At 43.3% G+C, this 15,280-nt stretch overlaps 2 protein-coding genes across 2 annotated transcripts; one reads left to right on the forward strand and one right to left on the reverse strand.

The window, feature by feature from the left end:
- Nucleotides 1-617: 617 nt before the first annotated feature.
- On the forward strand, nt 618-4,014 carry LOC123128999 (SAGA-associated factor 11). The gene is made up of 4 exons (XM_044549130.1): nt 618-827; nt 906-1,238; nt 3,614-3,677; nt 3,761-4,014. Exons 1-4 carry the CDS (start codon nt 636-638, stop codon nt 3,796-3,798), a joined length of 627 nt encoding a protein of 208 aa, XP_044405065.1. The 5' UTR covers nt 618-635; the 3' UTR covers nt 3,799-4,014.
- A 607-nt stretch (nt 4,015-4,621) lies between these two features.
- Nucleotides 4,622-13,529, reverse strand: LOC123128989 (probable tocopherol cyclase, chloroplastic). Its single transcript, XM_044549118.1, has 10 exons — nt 13,215-13,529; nt 12,627-12,871; nt 11,680-11,759; nt 10,825-10,901; nt 9,714-9,883; nt 9,003-9,100; nt 6,541-6,645; nt 5,671-5,787; nt 5,237-5,386; nt 4,622-5,062 (listed from the first exon to the last, which is right to left on the reverse strand). The coding sequence occupies exons 1-10, from the start codon at nt 13,400-13,402 to the stop codon at nt 4,889-4,891; spliced, it is 1,404 nt and encodes a 467-aa protein (XP_044405053.1). The 5' UTR covers nt 13,403-13,529; the 3' UTR covers nt 4,622-4,888.
- Between the last annotated feature and the right edge of the window lie 1,751 nt (nt 13,530-15,280).

A 15,280-nucleotide genomic window follows, 5' to 3' on the forward strand; every position in this document is an offset into this window, starting at 1 on the left:
CGACGGCGCCACTGTTCTGTAACTCCTGGAACAAATGGGTGAGGTGGGAGGAGGGGGAGCGGGCGACTGGCATCTAAGTCATAGTGCAGCGCCTAAGGGCTAGGCGCTGCACATTACATGTGTGGTGCCTAGCTCGGAGACGCTGCACTGCTTGGGTGCGGGCCCAGAGGCTGCCACGATGGACAGGTGTGCAACGCCCCAGAGCTGGGCGCTGCACCGTAGGGTGTGGCGCCTGCGTGTCGCGCGCCACTCAAAAAGGTTAGGCGCGTGAAATAGTTTTAGGGTCAGTTCATTTCGTGAATTCATTGCGTCCACAGGTCAAAATTGTCAATTTTGCCTGCCCTAACGGCAGTGGCGGCTCCAGGAATTTGCAACCGGATATTCATCTGTATTCATTTTGCCAAAATCATTGTTGTTTTTCAAAAATTGTAACTCTTTTGTCAAAATCAACACTGTTTTGTAAAAATCACGGGTGTTCACATGAAGACCGAAGAATACCCCTAGCACGGCCCCTGCCTAACGGCAGGGTGGCAATACACATGGCACCATGTCGGCTGTAGGCAGGAAGACAGCCGGTGGCTAGAGGTTAAAGACGACTGGAAGCCCTTGGATTGAAATCTTACGGTGGCTAGAAAATGACTGCACGATACCGAATTGTGCTCCAGCCCCCAGGCGCTCTCCTCCTTTTCCCCCTCACTCTATTCCTCTGCTCCGCCACCAGGGGGTGGTGGCGCACCGCCATTGAACAAAACCCCTCAACCCAGATCGGAAACCAATCCGCCGCCATGTCCTCCTCCAACGACGCCCCCGTCAGCCCTCGCTCCCAGGTACGCCAGGCCGGGCTGAATTTCCCAAGTTCCTCCCTCAATTTCGGTTGACGAATCCCCCTTCTCTGGCGCGCGCAGCTCGTGCTGAGCTGCTTCGAGGAGCTCCTCGACTTCGCGGTGGCGGACGTGGCGTCGGAGTGCCACCGCATCGCGCGCCTAGGCCTCGACCGCAGCGTCGACGCCGAGGAGGAGGAGCTCCGCCTCTGGGCCGCGCGCGTCGCCGGCGACCACCCCGGCGCCGAGGACGGGGCCACCCGCGGGGCCGGGGGAGGAGGGGGGAACAAGGGCGCGCCCGACGTCTTCGGGCAGACGCACCCCGCCATCGCCGCCGACGTCGTCGACTGCATGAACTGCGGCCGCCCCGTCGTCGCGGGCCGCTTCGCCCCGCACCTCGAGAAGTGCATGGGCAAGGTAAACCCGTCATCTGTTCCGGGCATCTGCGATCGACGCTGGTGCCCCAAATCTCATTGTCGTCCCCCTTTAGTATCAGAAGAAGTGGTAGACCGTTTTAATTGTTGCGGATAGGCTAGCTGGTACTCGCCCCGTCTCAAAATAAGTGTCTCAGCTTTATACTAACTCTAGTATAAAGTTGTATTAAGGTTGAGACACTTATTTTGGTACTGAGGTGTTATGTTTCTGATCTGAGTGTCGTGATGCGCTTCCTCATTAATTTGAAATGAGTATGTTTCCTCATGACCCTCAAGAAAGTTAGATTCTTTTTTTTTTTTGCGTTCAAAGAAAGTTAGATTCTGCTCCCTATGTTCAGTTTGTCTGTTGATTGATTAGCTAAAGGTTGATTTGAGCCCTCTTAACTCTGTAAATGTTCAGTTGCAACCTTAAAACCAATCACAAAGTTGACTTGGTCCATGTACGAGTTAAATAGCCTACTGTCTATTGAACTTTTCATGTGTATATTAACTAGTTACTTCTATATACAGGTATGTGTCATTTCACAACAAAAGATATGGTGTACTGCTGCTAAATTAATAAAGTTAAAATTGCATTAAAATAACTTCAAAGTTACAGTGCTTCACAGAAGAAGAACAATGTGTACATTTAATGATTTCAAACCATTCCATTAATGCTGTATCTCAAACCAGGCACTTCAACTTTGAATTCAGCTAATAAATAATGTGAAAGAATCTATGAACTAAATAATGGATATTTCTGTTATGATAATTACCATTTCAATGTCTTCCGCGGATGTCACTATGGACAAACCATTAGTCCCACTGGAAGGAAACTGGCAACTCCTTTACAGCCCATGCAGTGGTGGGTCCCAAATGTTCAAGATGTGCTGTAGCGGTAGAATAACATGCTAATGTTTCTGCTTACATTGGTATGTATTCAGTTATTCAAGACTTCTACCAGTTATGCCTGATTTGCAAATACACATGCAATGTCAACTCGGCCACAAATATTATTCACAGTTAGCTTTGGAACTTATTTAAGTATTGCACTCGTTCGGCTTTTTGTGATTGTTGAGAGACTTGATACATCAGGAAGCTCATGTACATAATATAATGTTCTTCACAATTATTCCTGCATTCATCATGTTTTGCTGATGCAGAATTAACTATTCTCCGTTGCTGATGCAGAATTAACTATTCGCCGATCTTCCATGTTGGCGTGGATAGAGAATTCTAGATTTTCTACATCATGACATTGTTTAAAATGATCCACTAGCATGAAAATTTACCTCTCATATTTTGTGAGTATTCACTAAAATCTGTATCGTCAATCGTCCTTTGAAGTCTTAGCCACCAAAATTGCCAAATGATGCCATCTCTGTTCGAGCGGTTTTAATTCTGAATGCTGGACTCTGTTTGCACAATTTGTACAAATTTTGATTTCAATAAAGATGGAATTGGGGCGTAGGTTTAATGCGCCATATAAATCAAAATAAAATGCTAAATTACAACAATAGGCTAATTGAACACGTGATTTTGGAAATGTTATGGCCGAAGGAGCTTAGGAATCAGTGTTAACTGTAAACTGGTTGGTTATTTTTTAAACTCTGAATGCTGGACTCTGTTTGCACAATGGGTACAAATCTTGATTTCGATAAAATTGGAGCTGAGGCATAGGTTTAAGGCGCCAAGAATCTAAATAAAATGCTAAATTCAACAATAGGCCGAAGGAGCTTACGGATCCGTGTTAACTGTAAACTGGCTGCTTATTGCTTAAATTCTGAATGCTGGACTCTGTTTGCACAATGTGTACAAATCTTGATTTCAATAAAACTGGAGCTGGGGCATAGGTTTAAGGCGCCATGTGAATCTAAATAAAATGCGAACTTACAACAATAGGCTAATTGAACTCGTATTTTGGAAATGTTATGGCCGAAGGAGCTTATGAATCAGGTTCAACTGTAAACTGGTTGGTTATTGAGGGTCCTTTATCTGTTTCTGTCCCAGCTGGTCCACAGGTGCATGGCAATGGTGATAATGTGGTATCTGCGATGTTCTTTACACTAACTGGATGCAAGTGATGTGTGTTAGTCTGCTTTTCAGTTTCTTCTCCCACCTTTATGTCGAATGTGCTATGTGTTTTTGCCATATCTGGTTCTTGACATTCCCTAGAATGGATAAGTAGTGTTTCTGTCACATTTGCGGGCTATCGTTATGTGCTTTCTCCATGTAGTCGCTGGCTGGACCAAACATTTGTTGCATGACAATTTTTTTTTTATGATTGCTGTTTGTAGAGGAAATAAAGAATACAGTGCAAGCTGGTACCTCAAACGGGTGTGATTGACCTTTAACTTTTCTATCCATTTGCTCTTTCAGGGCCGCAAAGCTCGCGCAAAGACCACGAGGAGCAGCACAGCTGGACGGAACAGAAACAGCAACGGTAACACAGCTTCTTATTCCCCATACTAGTAACACGGTAGAGGGCGACGAACGGTGTAACTGATGATGGCAGTGGTGGTGCAGGGGAGGAGCATAGCAACCATACATTCCAGGAGTCCTGATCGCAAGCTATGATTCTGCCATGTTATCGGTGCCTGAGCGGCGTACAGAGGGCGAAGCACATTATATTGATCAATGTGGCTTGCATGCTCTATCTGTTGCCTCGAGTCCTCTGTGTATTAAGGCTTAAGAGTGTTTTGTTTATCAGTGGATTCTTGGCCGTCCTGTATAGCTAATTGACTAATTCCTTCCAGTAAGTAATACAGTTCATTCCAACACCGAGTTATTTGGTCTGGTGTGTAGTTTTTGGGCCTGCTGTGTTACCATATCCCTTGCTTAAAACTGGATCTGCCAGGGGATCTGATCACTGGCTCCCTGGTCGAACCTCTGGTCATCACAAAGAAGATGCCGATACCACCATGCACACATCCAGTATGCACACATCTACTCCCTCCGTTCCTAAATATATTGTAGAGATTCCACTATGAACCATGTACGGATGTATATAGATGCGTTTTAAGTATAGATTCATTCATTTTGCTCCATATGTAGTCCACCTAGTGGAATCCCTACAAAGACTTATATTTAGGAACGGAGGGAGTACATGTTCCTTATGCCTTGTACAATGCAAGATGCTCACGGAAGATGCTTTAAGAAATAAATCAATTTTTCCATAAGTACCAGTGCTTATTTTGTACCCCTCCGTTCCAAATTACTTGTCAAATTGATGCCCCGAATTACTTGTGGCAAAAATGGATATATCTAGACGAAAATTTAGTTCTAAATACATCCATTTCTGCCTGCGATAAGTAATTCGGGACAGAGGGAGTGTGTGTTAGAACAGTGCGCAAGTTCTGGGCCCTTCTCCTATTTCGGCTTTTCCCCTGTTCAAAAGAAAAATACAATTCCACCTTAAACAGGATTCATCTTCGGTAACATGGAAACTAAGCCAAGAGGTGATGGAGTGGCGCTTTTCAGAGCCATTGGGAACTTAATCTGTATGCATCACCAACTGCTGAGCCAACATGCTCAGAACAGGGCAAGTTTTTTTTCTTTTCTTTTCAGAGAGAAGAACAGGGCCAGTTGATTGCAGAACTAAAGCCAAAAGAACTTACACTGGCTTCAATTTCTTCACAGTTCCTCTGAATAAACCTACAGACCAGGGGGCTTGAGAAATGGAATTGGGAACAGGCTCTCCACGTCGATCTGAGTACCAACGATGTTATTCACAAGCTCAGGCGAAGCGGTCGTGCCTTTCCACCCGTTGAACCAGGGACCTCCCCCAACTTCCACCGCTGCCATGTTGCTTGTAGTGTCAAGTACTATCTGCAACGAAACAAGTTAAAGTGTCGTTATTACATACTATTGCCAAAAGGATGTTTTCTAAAAGACTGCTAAATCAAACAGGCATTACATCTTGGTGCAATATGCAAGTTACTTGGAAACAAGTTCATTTTTTTCCACCTCGACTTGTGCAAACAATCAACCATGAATGCATACCTTCCCTTTGCTCCCATCGTATTTCTTTTCCCACATTTGCAGCTTGAGATCTCCATAACATGTGTCTTTGCATGCTGGTACCAATCCAGCCTCCATTGTTGGGGCTCGCAAAGCGGTCCCCGGTTCTTTGGTGGTTGCTTCTATTTCGACCTGTGGAATGTGTCGGAATGCACGCCATATCAGTGCACAGAATGTAATGCCAGTGTCCCCAAAACTTCAAAACACCTCCAGTAATATGACAGCGAAGTGCACAGAATGAGTTCAAGCGCAACGGAGATTGTAGCAATTGAAAACATTTAGGACTACACAACAAAAAAAGTAAAAAGTGTGCATCTGCTCAGTCATGAATACATGTCAAGAAACCCAACACAGATACTGGCAAACATTCAAGCAGGGTTCACATTTTAACTGCATTGGGTAATAATAATAATTACCAGATGATTTTTGTTCTCGCCAGACATCCTCCAGTGACCCCAAGGAGCAATGTCCCAGCTTACTGTCCCAGTCCAAGGCACAAACTCGTAAAATTTTCCCTCGTGATGGACACCAATCTGAACAGAGCAACAAGAGTTTTTATGAGGATAAGTAGCGCCAAATATCTCACTAGTCCATTTGCGGGTAACAGAACAGCAACAGTATGGAACATAATTTCATGTTCTACTTAGAAATAATACTTACTACTCACTATGTTAATTAAGTTGCTTTAAATACTTGTAACAAACAACAAAACAGGTAAAACTGCATTTTATTATCATCTTCGGGTGCCCAATGATATGCAGGAATATGTACTCCCTCCGATCCAAATTAGATGCAGCCACTATACAACATTGTATAGAGGCTGCGTCAGTTAATTCAGATCGGAGGGAGTATATTTGGACTTTCAGAAGGCGGTGCTATTTCCACCACGATATCCTTGTTGGTGGTTTGCCAGCCTGACTGTCATATTTATAAGTGGGGCCAATTGCAAATGCCAAGAGAAATAGGGAAGGGCTGGTCTTTTCCGACAGGAACTTGTTGTAGTGTACTTCTGCATTTTTATCAAGCAATAAGCCACATTGCCCAGTTTACCTCTAATTAACTGAGTGGTGTATGGTTTTTAGCCTAAACAGGGCCAACTCTACTATTCTCAAATAATAGACCCTCCCCTTCCGAGGTTTCTTGGATAAATAAGCCAAAAACAAATCTTCTTTTTGTGCAGATATCCAGAGATCAAGCTTGCATATGCTTGCATGATGAGCTAAGTAACATATAACACAAAATGGAAGTATGCACCACAGATTAAGTTGAAAGTATCAGATACATACCAGTGAAGGACTCTCGTAGGTATCTCCCAATCCAATTTTCCTTAATCCACCAGCAGCAGTTAAAGCAACTTCACCAGATGTGCCTGAGAAGACATTACACTGGATCTGCACGAGCAAAGATGTTACAATTGGTATCTTGGGTTATGCATGCAATTGCGGAGTTAACTAAAATTCTACAACCATACAGAACGAACAGCCTACTTCACAACTATCCAACTTGGAGCCTACGTAACAATTATGGTTAGAAGGCTAAAAAAATATCAAGTGTCCTTGGTAATACTATGTGTCAAGGACCTCGGTGCCCAAGACAGCAGGACCTCGACTACGTAGTTCGTAGTCTCGGTTGATAGGAGCGCTAGGGTTTTTGCCTAACTGCTCAATGGTGCAGGAGAAGAGATTAGGAGTAGAGGAAGAGGTAGGAGATAATGATTTCTTGCTCGCGTCAAAGGGTGCAGATTACAGGATATATAAAGGCCTTATGGGCTTCTAACAAACTAGGAAACTAACTACTCCTGGACTCTAGGAACCAACGTAGAACAAACTAGGAAACTAACTACTCCTGGACTCGTAGGATCAGGACTCCTTGCCCCGATCATGCCTCGCCAGCTGTGGCCGCCGGCTGCTGCTCCTGGGCGCGCGACCCGCGCCTGTACGCAGCGCCCCACATGACACTATGTCTACAGAAGGCGATCTTCAACGTACCACAGATAATAAATAATACGTACATTAATAACAACTGAGGACTGGAATATACTTAGCGTCATCAAGACACCTAATGTGGAGAAATGCCATGCTCAGTGTGACACTATCCAGAATGCTACAGAAGCTTACTGCTCTTGTTCGGTATCTCCGGAGGACTTCTGTCTGGTACCTCTGAGCCAGCTAAGTTTGATTTCAAAGTTCCGACACTCCGAGTGAGTTCTGTCTGAACATCCCTAGATTATCTAGTAGCAAAATCATGTGTTCCAGTATAGTTCAGATCCTCCGAATGATGTGTGGTGGGAGCCTCCTGGCAGTAGCAAAATCCCTGTGTCCCAGTATAGTTCAGACCCTCCCTCCGAGCTCCCCTCCCCCCTCCCCCCATCAAAGCCTTTGTGGACATATCACTTCCTCCATTCAGAGCCTCCGAGAGACTTTTCTCTGGATCCTCCAAGGTATATTCTTTCGGCTTTGGACTCTGTGTGATATGGTCAGACCCTCTGAGCCAGTTGGAAGTTACCACCCTTGGCCCATTTGGAACCTTAAGAGTGATTTTGCCCGGAGCCTCCGAGCTGTGCTAATTAGTGTCTAACGGTAAGATTTCTAAGTCTAGCCCATAAATAACCCTATCCCATCCCACAATGTGCCAAGTCATCCCAAACACTTCACAGCTCATTTGCTCCAAGTTTCAAGCCATATTTTCAGAGCTCTCCTCCCATGAGATTCATTCCTATCCTTTGAACCTCTCATCCTCTCCTACCCTAGATCCATCCTAGGAGATTCTGAGAGTGGAGGACAATATCTTTTAGAGCACAATTAAGGGATTCATAACCAAGTAACCCCATTTTTTGTTACTTTTTGGGGTGCGTGTCTCATAAATTGGCTAGGTGTGCTTAGGAGCCTTCAAGATGTGAAGGAACCAAGAAGATTATGAGAGGCTTCCTAAGTGTCCGCCATGGTGGGATAGGTGGGCCAAGGTGCTTTGTGCGGCCCAGGACTTTGTGTCCTAAACGTTTGTGGTCATTTGGACGAGACTTTGTGTCCGAATCTCCACCAACGAGGGGTAGGATTGCGCCAACAATCGTAACCTCGGGGCAAATCCTTGTGTTGGTTGCGATATCTATCCCACACTCCATTTACTTTCATTAAAGTTTGCTTTATCTCTTTCAGTTCATAGTCTTGCATGTGTAGGGTGTTTTACACAAATGTAGCTTAAAAGTCAAATTCCATCGACTAAAACTGTCTGGTGCTTCTTTGTGATAATCTATTCGCCCCATGTAGACTCCAACATTGACTAGCCAAAACGTTGGCTAGAGATTCCTCTACCTTTTGTTCGACAGCTGGCAAGAATTGTGAAGAGAATGTGAGGAGGGTGGGCAAGTTTTCATGGGCAGCCAAAATTTGGGAAACCAACCAAGCAAGAGTCAAGATATCATAGGCTGCCAATTTTTTGGCCGGGTTAAATATGGGCACCGATAAACATACATAAGGACAGAACAAGAATACAAGAGTGAGACCGATGATAATGAAATATGTATAATGCATTTTGCTTATAGAATTCTATCTTGTCAACAAGTACATACATTCTTTCACATCAATTTATACTGAAACCATGGGTGAAGATTAATGGCAATACAGAACCAAAACTACAAAGTAGCCTATTTTCTGATCCTTAAATGAGTTACTATGCGCTCCATATTTTGATCTATATGAATCAAGACTAATAGAAGATCAAAGCTCAGAAAGAGGATAGAGAAACACACCCAGTACCACTTCCTGGGGAACCCCCCACCCCAGTTCTTCTCTGAGTAGGAGGGAGCATTTTCAAATTCAAACCGTTCTCCATCCCATTCTATCCATCCTGGAAAGTACTCACACATCACAGAAACCAATATAACTCAATAATCTGGATAGGTATATCCCTATATGAAGTATTAGAAATCTTTTATATATCAAGCACATTCACATTAGTTGTTCCATGAAGCAAACCAGCTTCAAAAGTGTCTTTACATCAGATAATATCATACTACTGCTACGACTAATGACTCACAAAATTGTAGATGTCTGCTATAACCATGAAAGAAATGTGGAAAACATACCTTTTAACAAACAATAACGTACTAAAATGTAGGACTGGACTGGAGAAGTTATTCAATGGAAGATAAAAATTGGACTCAAAGACAAGATAAGACTAGATGCAACTCCTGGTATGTGCTGATTACCTGAATGCAACTACGATTTTTGTGAACATTATTAAAGGGGAAAAGATTGGATGAAGCGAAGTTTATGAGCACATCCAATTTTGTATTTCGGATTAAGAATTACAGCTCCACTGAACATGGTAATTTCACACATGAGAGATGACCCTGTCCTTCCATAAAATTAATCAGCAGTACATGTGCCATCTTCGAGATAGTTCTACACATGAGAGACGAACATCTCCTTCATGAAATTAATTGATGGTAAAAACAAACCTGTGGATAGGCCACCTGCCATGCATATCTGCCAATGAGGTTCAAAGAATGGAAAAGCAGCAAGCCAACCAGCTGTTGACTTCTGCTTAGATGTGAAATCACCCCAGCCATACACTGGACGGGTGCTGTACTCCCAACGAGCTGTTTGGACGTTTGGCACATACTTTGACCTGTGAGGGGCAACAACTACCTTCAATTAGAATATAAAAAAGTGTGCATACATTTTTTACCCAATCTCCATGTCAACAACTTATATGGTACATTTTGCTGCAGTTATAGGAGGCAGCTTTAAGTTTACCCTGTTTTGTACAAGGGCTTGGAAAGGCTCTCGCCACTACAAGCAAGATAGAAGAACTGTTCTTGTAGTACTTCCTTTATTCCACATTGGGTGGGGGGGGTGGGGGTGGGAGGCTCTTCGTATAGAGGCATAACAATCCAATCCAATCCAAGTAACAAATCATAGATCTTATCTCTAACTAGCTTAACGCCCAAGTTAAACAATATATTCTTAATTTAAATGACAAATTTCTTAACTGGGAGATCACAGGGATCCTCTCCCCAACTTGGTACTGGGCGCGCCCACACCTCTCTAGAGGCTCGTCCACGAGCTGCTAGGGGAGGCCACTGGCAGCCCAAGGAAGCCCCAGACTGAAGATAACACATTATGAGGCTTCACCTTGTGGCAAGGAAAAACTTGCGTCTCTTTGGCCCTGCACCCGTAGTGGAGGCCATACTGGCCTAGGGTAGAAGGCACCGTCTTCATCCATTCACACACGAACGGCATCAATTCTGAAAAATGTTGAAACGCCGCCGCCACTGCTCAACTATGGAAGGCCACTGACTCAATGAAAGCATTGTCTGTGATTTGTTTATCTTCACTTACACTAAGATGTGATCAGGATCTTCATCGCAATATTTCTTAATGTTGTCTAGAACCATGGCTATATATTTTGAACCATATTTCAGTGCCATAAAATTTTAACTACATGATGTAGTTCTCACACATGAAAGGGCGATAATGGTTCAGTAACAACAAATGTAATGCTTCTAAATAAGCAACCTACTAATCATTAAAAGCACAGATCTTCAACAAACATGGGATTTCACATGCCTTCCGTCATCACGTATGAAGCCCTGATGCCAAGTTGGTGTGACTTGGTAGCCTTCCAAAACGCGATTAGAAAATTCCTAAATCATCAAACATAATAACTGTTCAGAATTTCAGGAAGTCTTTGCAAGTCATAAGACTGTAGAGAACTTAAAATCCATGAATCCCCAGAAAGACAACTGGAAATATGTGACGTCAGCACAAGAATTAAAATCCCATTTTCAGGTCATTCAAAGACTTGCAATCTGGGCTAGTATCTAATCATGCATGCATCTGTACTGGAAATTTTTCTTTCCCGAGATTTTTTTTTGTTTTTGCTTTCAGTTACTCGACAGCAGAAGCAGTTATATCAACAAGAAATGTCACAACAAGATGGTCAGTAAGTACATTAAGGCAACATACAATGGGAAGCAAAGTAATATATAAGAAGTGGGAGTAAATCAATCTTCTCACATAGTTACCCGCAAAAAAAAAAAAAAACTCCTTACATAGTTGTTAAGAACCTAAGACTACGCCAGAAACAAAGAATAGAAATAAAGCATTACCAAGTATAAAGCTTCAAGACATACAAATCTGTTAATTCAATGGAAAATCTTGCACACAGTCTAGCAAGTTAGATGAACATGGAAGAATGTAATACATAAATAGATAACTAGTGTAGAGACGGAAAACAAGTTATAACCACAAATCAAACAAGAAAATAATCCTTTTCGAATGATTCGCTAGGTGGCAAGTAGACATGGAGCAGCTCAGCACATGCCATTCAATATGTTTTAGTAGGAAGTCATACTAAGGAAGAAAAAACTTTAGAACATAAAACTGGCTCTCAAATTTCATAAGAAGCCATAAATCATCTACCTGAGGAGGGATTTCACGCTCCGGGGGAGTTGAGCCTTTATTGGGAATGAAAGTGTTTCCGAGAATTAGCTCATGTCGACCTATTGAATTGCAGCTTATTAATTGGGAAATCCACAGAGTGATGAATTGCAAAACTTGAAGCAAACAGGGAAAGTAATACTAATTGTCAGACAACAGAAAAATGAGCGAAATAAGTTTGCATCTTGGTTTAGTTTCGCTGCTTGGTTGTTAACGTGCAGTAATTCCTCATAGGTAAATAAACGGGGCTTCCAAAAATATGCAGTTGATCTATACTTATTTGTTGAAGAGAAACACTGAGATATTATAGCTCTATTTATCTATTATGATTTACAATGTATTGAAATATAAGTTTGTGACCGTGATGATGTCTGAAATGTCGCTATTTTGTGACTGAAGGTACTAGTTGATGTCCGATAACCTCCTGTTTGGTGCAAATTAAAAAAAGAAGACCAGATTAGTGGTTCAACCAAATAAAACCGAGTAGGGGTTCGACCGGGAAAAATCAGACCCAATGCTTTCTCTGGTCTGGTTCCCAATCCTTTTGAGATTTCTCGAATAGAAATAACAGATTATGCAACGTACAGAACTAGTTTTGTGAGGATATTTTTGGTGATGGATTATCCAGCTTCACGTTTGTATTTTCATCAAATGTAGAGCATAAGATCTCATATATATATATATGACAACACAACTACATTTCATTAGAACATTAATGACCAATACTGTTTATTTTGGCTCTATAAACCTCATTGCAAGAAATATAGCTCTACCAGCTAATACATAGACAATGACAGTACCATACACGCCACAATCTTATTATGTCAACTTAATCTCAATAACTAAAATGTTTCTAGGGCAGAAGTGCCAGAAAAGAAGCATTTGTAAGGAAAAACAATTGAAGAGAAGAGACTGAACAAGTATCTTACTCCCCCAAAAGTTGTTTGATTTTTCAGAGAACTGGCATATGTACTTGTCATCCGCACCAAGAATCTGCGCTCCCACACCGGTAAACCGTGGACCATACAATGTCTGGTCGAGAGCAGTCATCCCATCACGAAAGAATGGGTTCTCAACAGAGTACATGAAACAGAAGCTCTGCCTGCATTCTGGAATGGAGACCTTGAAGTACCATCCTTCAAAGAAAGCCCTGGCGGTTCCATCATAGTGATACCTGCAAACAGTTCACCGCCACTATTAGCCTCTGAATCTCCTGCAACATGAACATAGTGTCACATCACAGTCCTGGAAGCTTGTGAATGCAGAGCAGCACATTAGCAGCATTCTACAGAATCTCAGCCCACCCCACTTGAGAGCTGCATCATATCAGGTTGGGGTTAAATTCAGTGAGCCCTTATTCAGAAAACCAAGCATGCGGACGGCTGGGGGTGAATCTGGGAACTAGAGCTACATTTCTTCAACCAAAACAGACAAATCGCCATGCGCCTGATTCAGGAACTCTGATACCATATACAGAAATGAACGAACCCTCCGAATCGGCCGTTTATAATTATTACCCGCTGTGCGGCGTCCGCAGAGGCCGATCCCGCGGAGTGGGGGCGTAGACGGGCGCCGCCGGCGGCGGCTCGGTGGCGGCGCGTGGGCTCAGGTTGCAGCGGGCGCTGGGGCGCCAGAGCGGCCGCGGGGCGCGGGGCGCTGGCCTGGCGGTCGGCACGAAAGCGGTGGCGGGGCCGGCGACGTTCATGTGGCTGAGCAGCGGGGCTATGGCGTGGGGGCACCGCGCACGCGGGAGTTGTGCTGGTCCCGTTGCGTCTCTGGTTTTGCTCCAGCAGTGGTTGCCTTGCCTCGCTGAACGGTGGCTCGTGTAGTCCAACTGTCCAAGTGTCCAACTGCGGTCGTGGCGCACGAGAGGCTCGACAGGTTGCGTTTTGCATGCGGGGGTCGTCTTGGCACGCGGTGGGTTCAGAGAAACTCGTGGTCCACGTGTACAAGGAAGAGCATCTCGATCTTATATAATAAAAAAGAAGAAGAGGAAGAAGAGCATTTCGGGTCGCCCCTTTTCTCCGAGAGCATCTGCAACATGCACTCAATTGTTATTTTAGCAATCTTGGCCAAAAATTCTCCTCCGACAGCCTTTGTATAAGTGGTTTCATAAATAAAATTGTAAAGCTTGCTATACTTTCATCCAGATTTTGTATATTTGCAAAGTAGAGAGGTCACTTGCTATAATTTTTCAAAGCCTTCTAAAATGGCCCCCTTCATATTTTCATCTCAATGGCCGATAGGCCATGTATGCTGCGCGCGTGTGTGCGCTGTGTGATGTGTACGTGTGTTGTGTGTGCATGTACGTGTGATGAATTGTGTGCGTGTGTACCTTTTTTGCATGCCGCATGTGTGTGTGCTTTGTATGTTTGTTTGTATGGATTTTTTCATGAAGTGTGTACGTGTTATGTGTGTATATGACCTGTGGCGAGTTGGGGTAGTATATACATTCATGTACGTAAACTAGTGTGTAGTGGGTATGACAAACTGTCCACACATGACAAAACACGTTTGTACAAATATACCAATCCAATATACAAAGGTTGCCAAAGCAAAAAACACGTTCACTTTGTAAACCTTCTCTCTCCTCTTGCTATAACAAGTTTTTAGCAATTCAATATACAAAAGCTGTTGGAGATGCTCTCTGCATTTCGGGTCACATGGACAGTAGGAGCGCTGCGCTCCTCGCCGAACCCCTTTTCCTTTCTTTCGGGTTACGCGTAAACACGGACCATTTTACCAGTCACCTACGACTTGCGTCATGTAGGTCTTTTGCCAATTACAACATTGTCCATGCGTTAATAAAAGGATTACAACATGGTCCATGTTACTATCACCTCCAACAACGATGACGGGCTCGCCGCAGCTCCAACTCTTGCAACACAATACATGTTGCAGCACCAGCGGCTAGCGACCTTGCAATAATGTGTATGTTTTTTTGCAGGACCTGGCAAGCAAGCACGGTGTATTGTGTTAGCATTACTTACATCCTTATAGGATGAGATTAATGTACAACCTTATACTAAATGGTTTGCTTGGGGTTGCCCAATGTTTTCCATAGCGGTGAGATCATTAAGGTAACTTATTGGTACACCGAAGATGTATGCCAAGGTTCTTGATGAAGACTGGAATTTGCTCCTTGGATGATGGAGAGATACTCTCAGGACCCACCTGATATTATGGTATCCATAATCAACTGCCCAGACACAGTGATAGTGATCACATGGATACCGAAATACGGAAACAAGAAAAGAGAACAAAACTGATGACAAGGATAACAAATATATAATGATCAAAGTGTTGATCATGGAAAAACTGGCTTTGCCTTGGGTTTTGTATAAGTATCACAAAGGAAAGGAAAGTGTATACAAAAATAAAAGGTTCACCAGATAAAGATCTTTGTGTATGTGTGGGAGTTAACATGGGTGTCAAGATCCACCATTAATTATTGATTGGAAAGTGTTTCGGTTAATGTCCACATATTACTGAACGCGTAGGGTCACATTCTTAATGACTTATTTGTTAGAGAACTAGAAGGTCATAGGAGAATGAGAGAAGGACATTGGAAGAGTTCCAAATG

This window comes from Triticum aestivum, chromosome 1B (genome assembly GCF_018294505.1).
Source record: "Triticum aestivum cultivar Chinese Spring chromosome 1B, IWGSC CS RefSeq v2.1, whole genome shotgun sequence".
Taxonomy (NCBI): Eukaryota; Viridiplantae; Streptophyta; class Magnoliopsida; order Poales; family Poaceae; genus Triticum; species Triticum aestivum.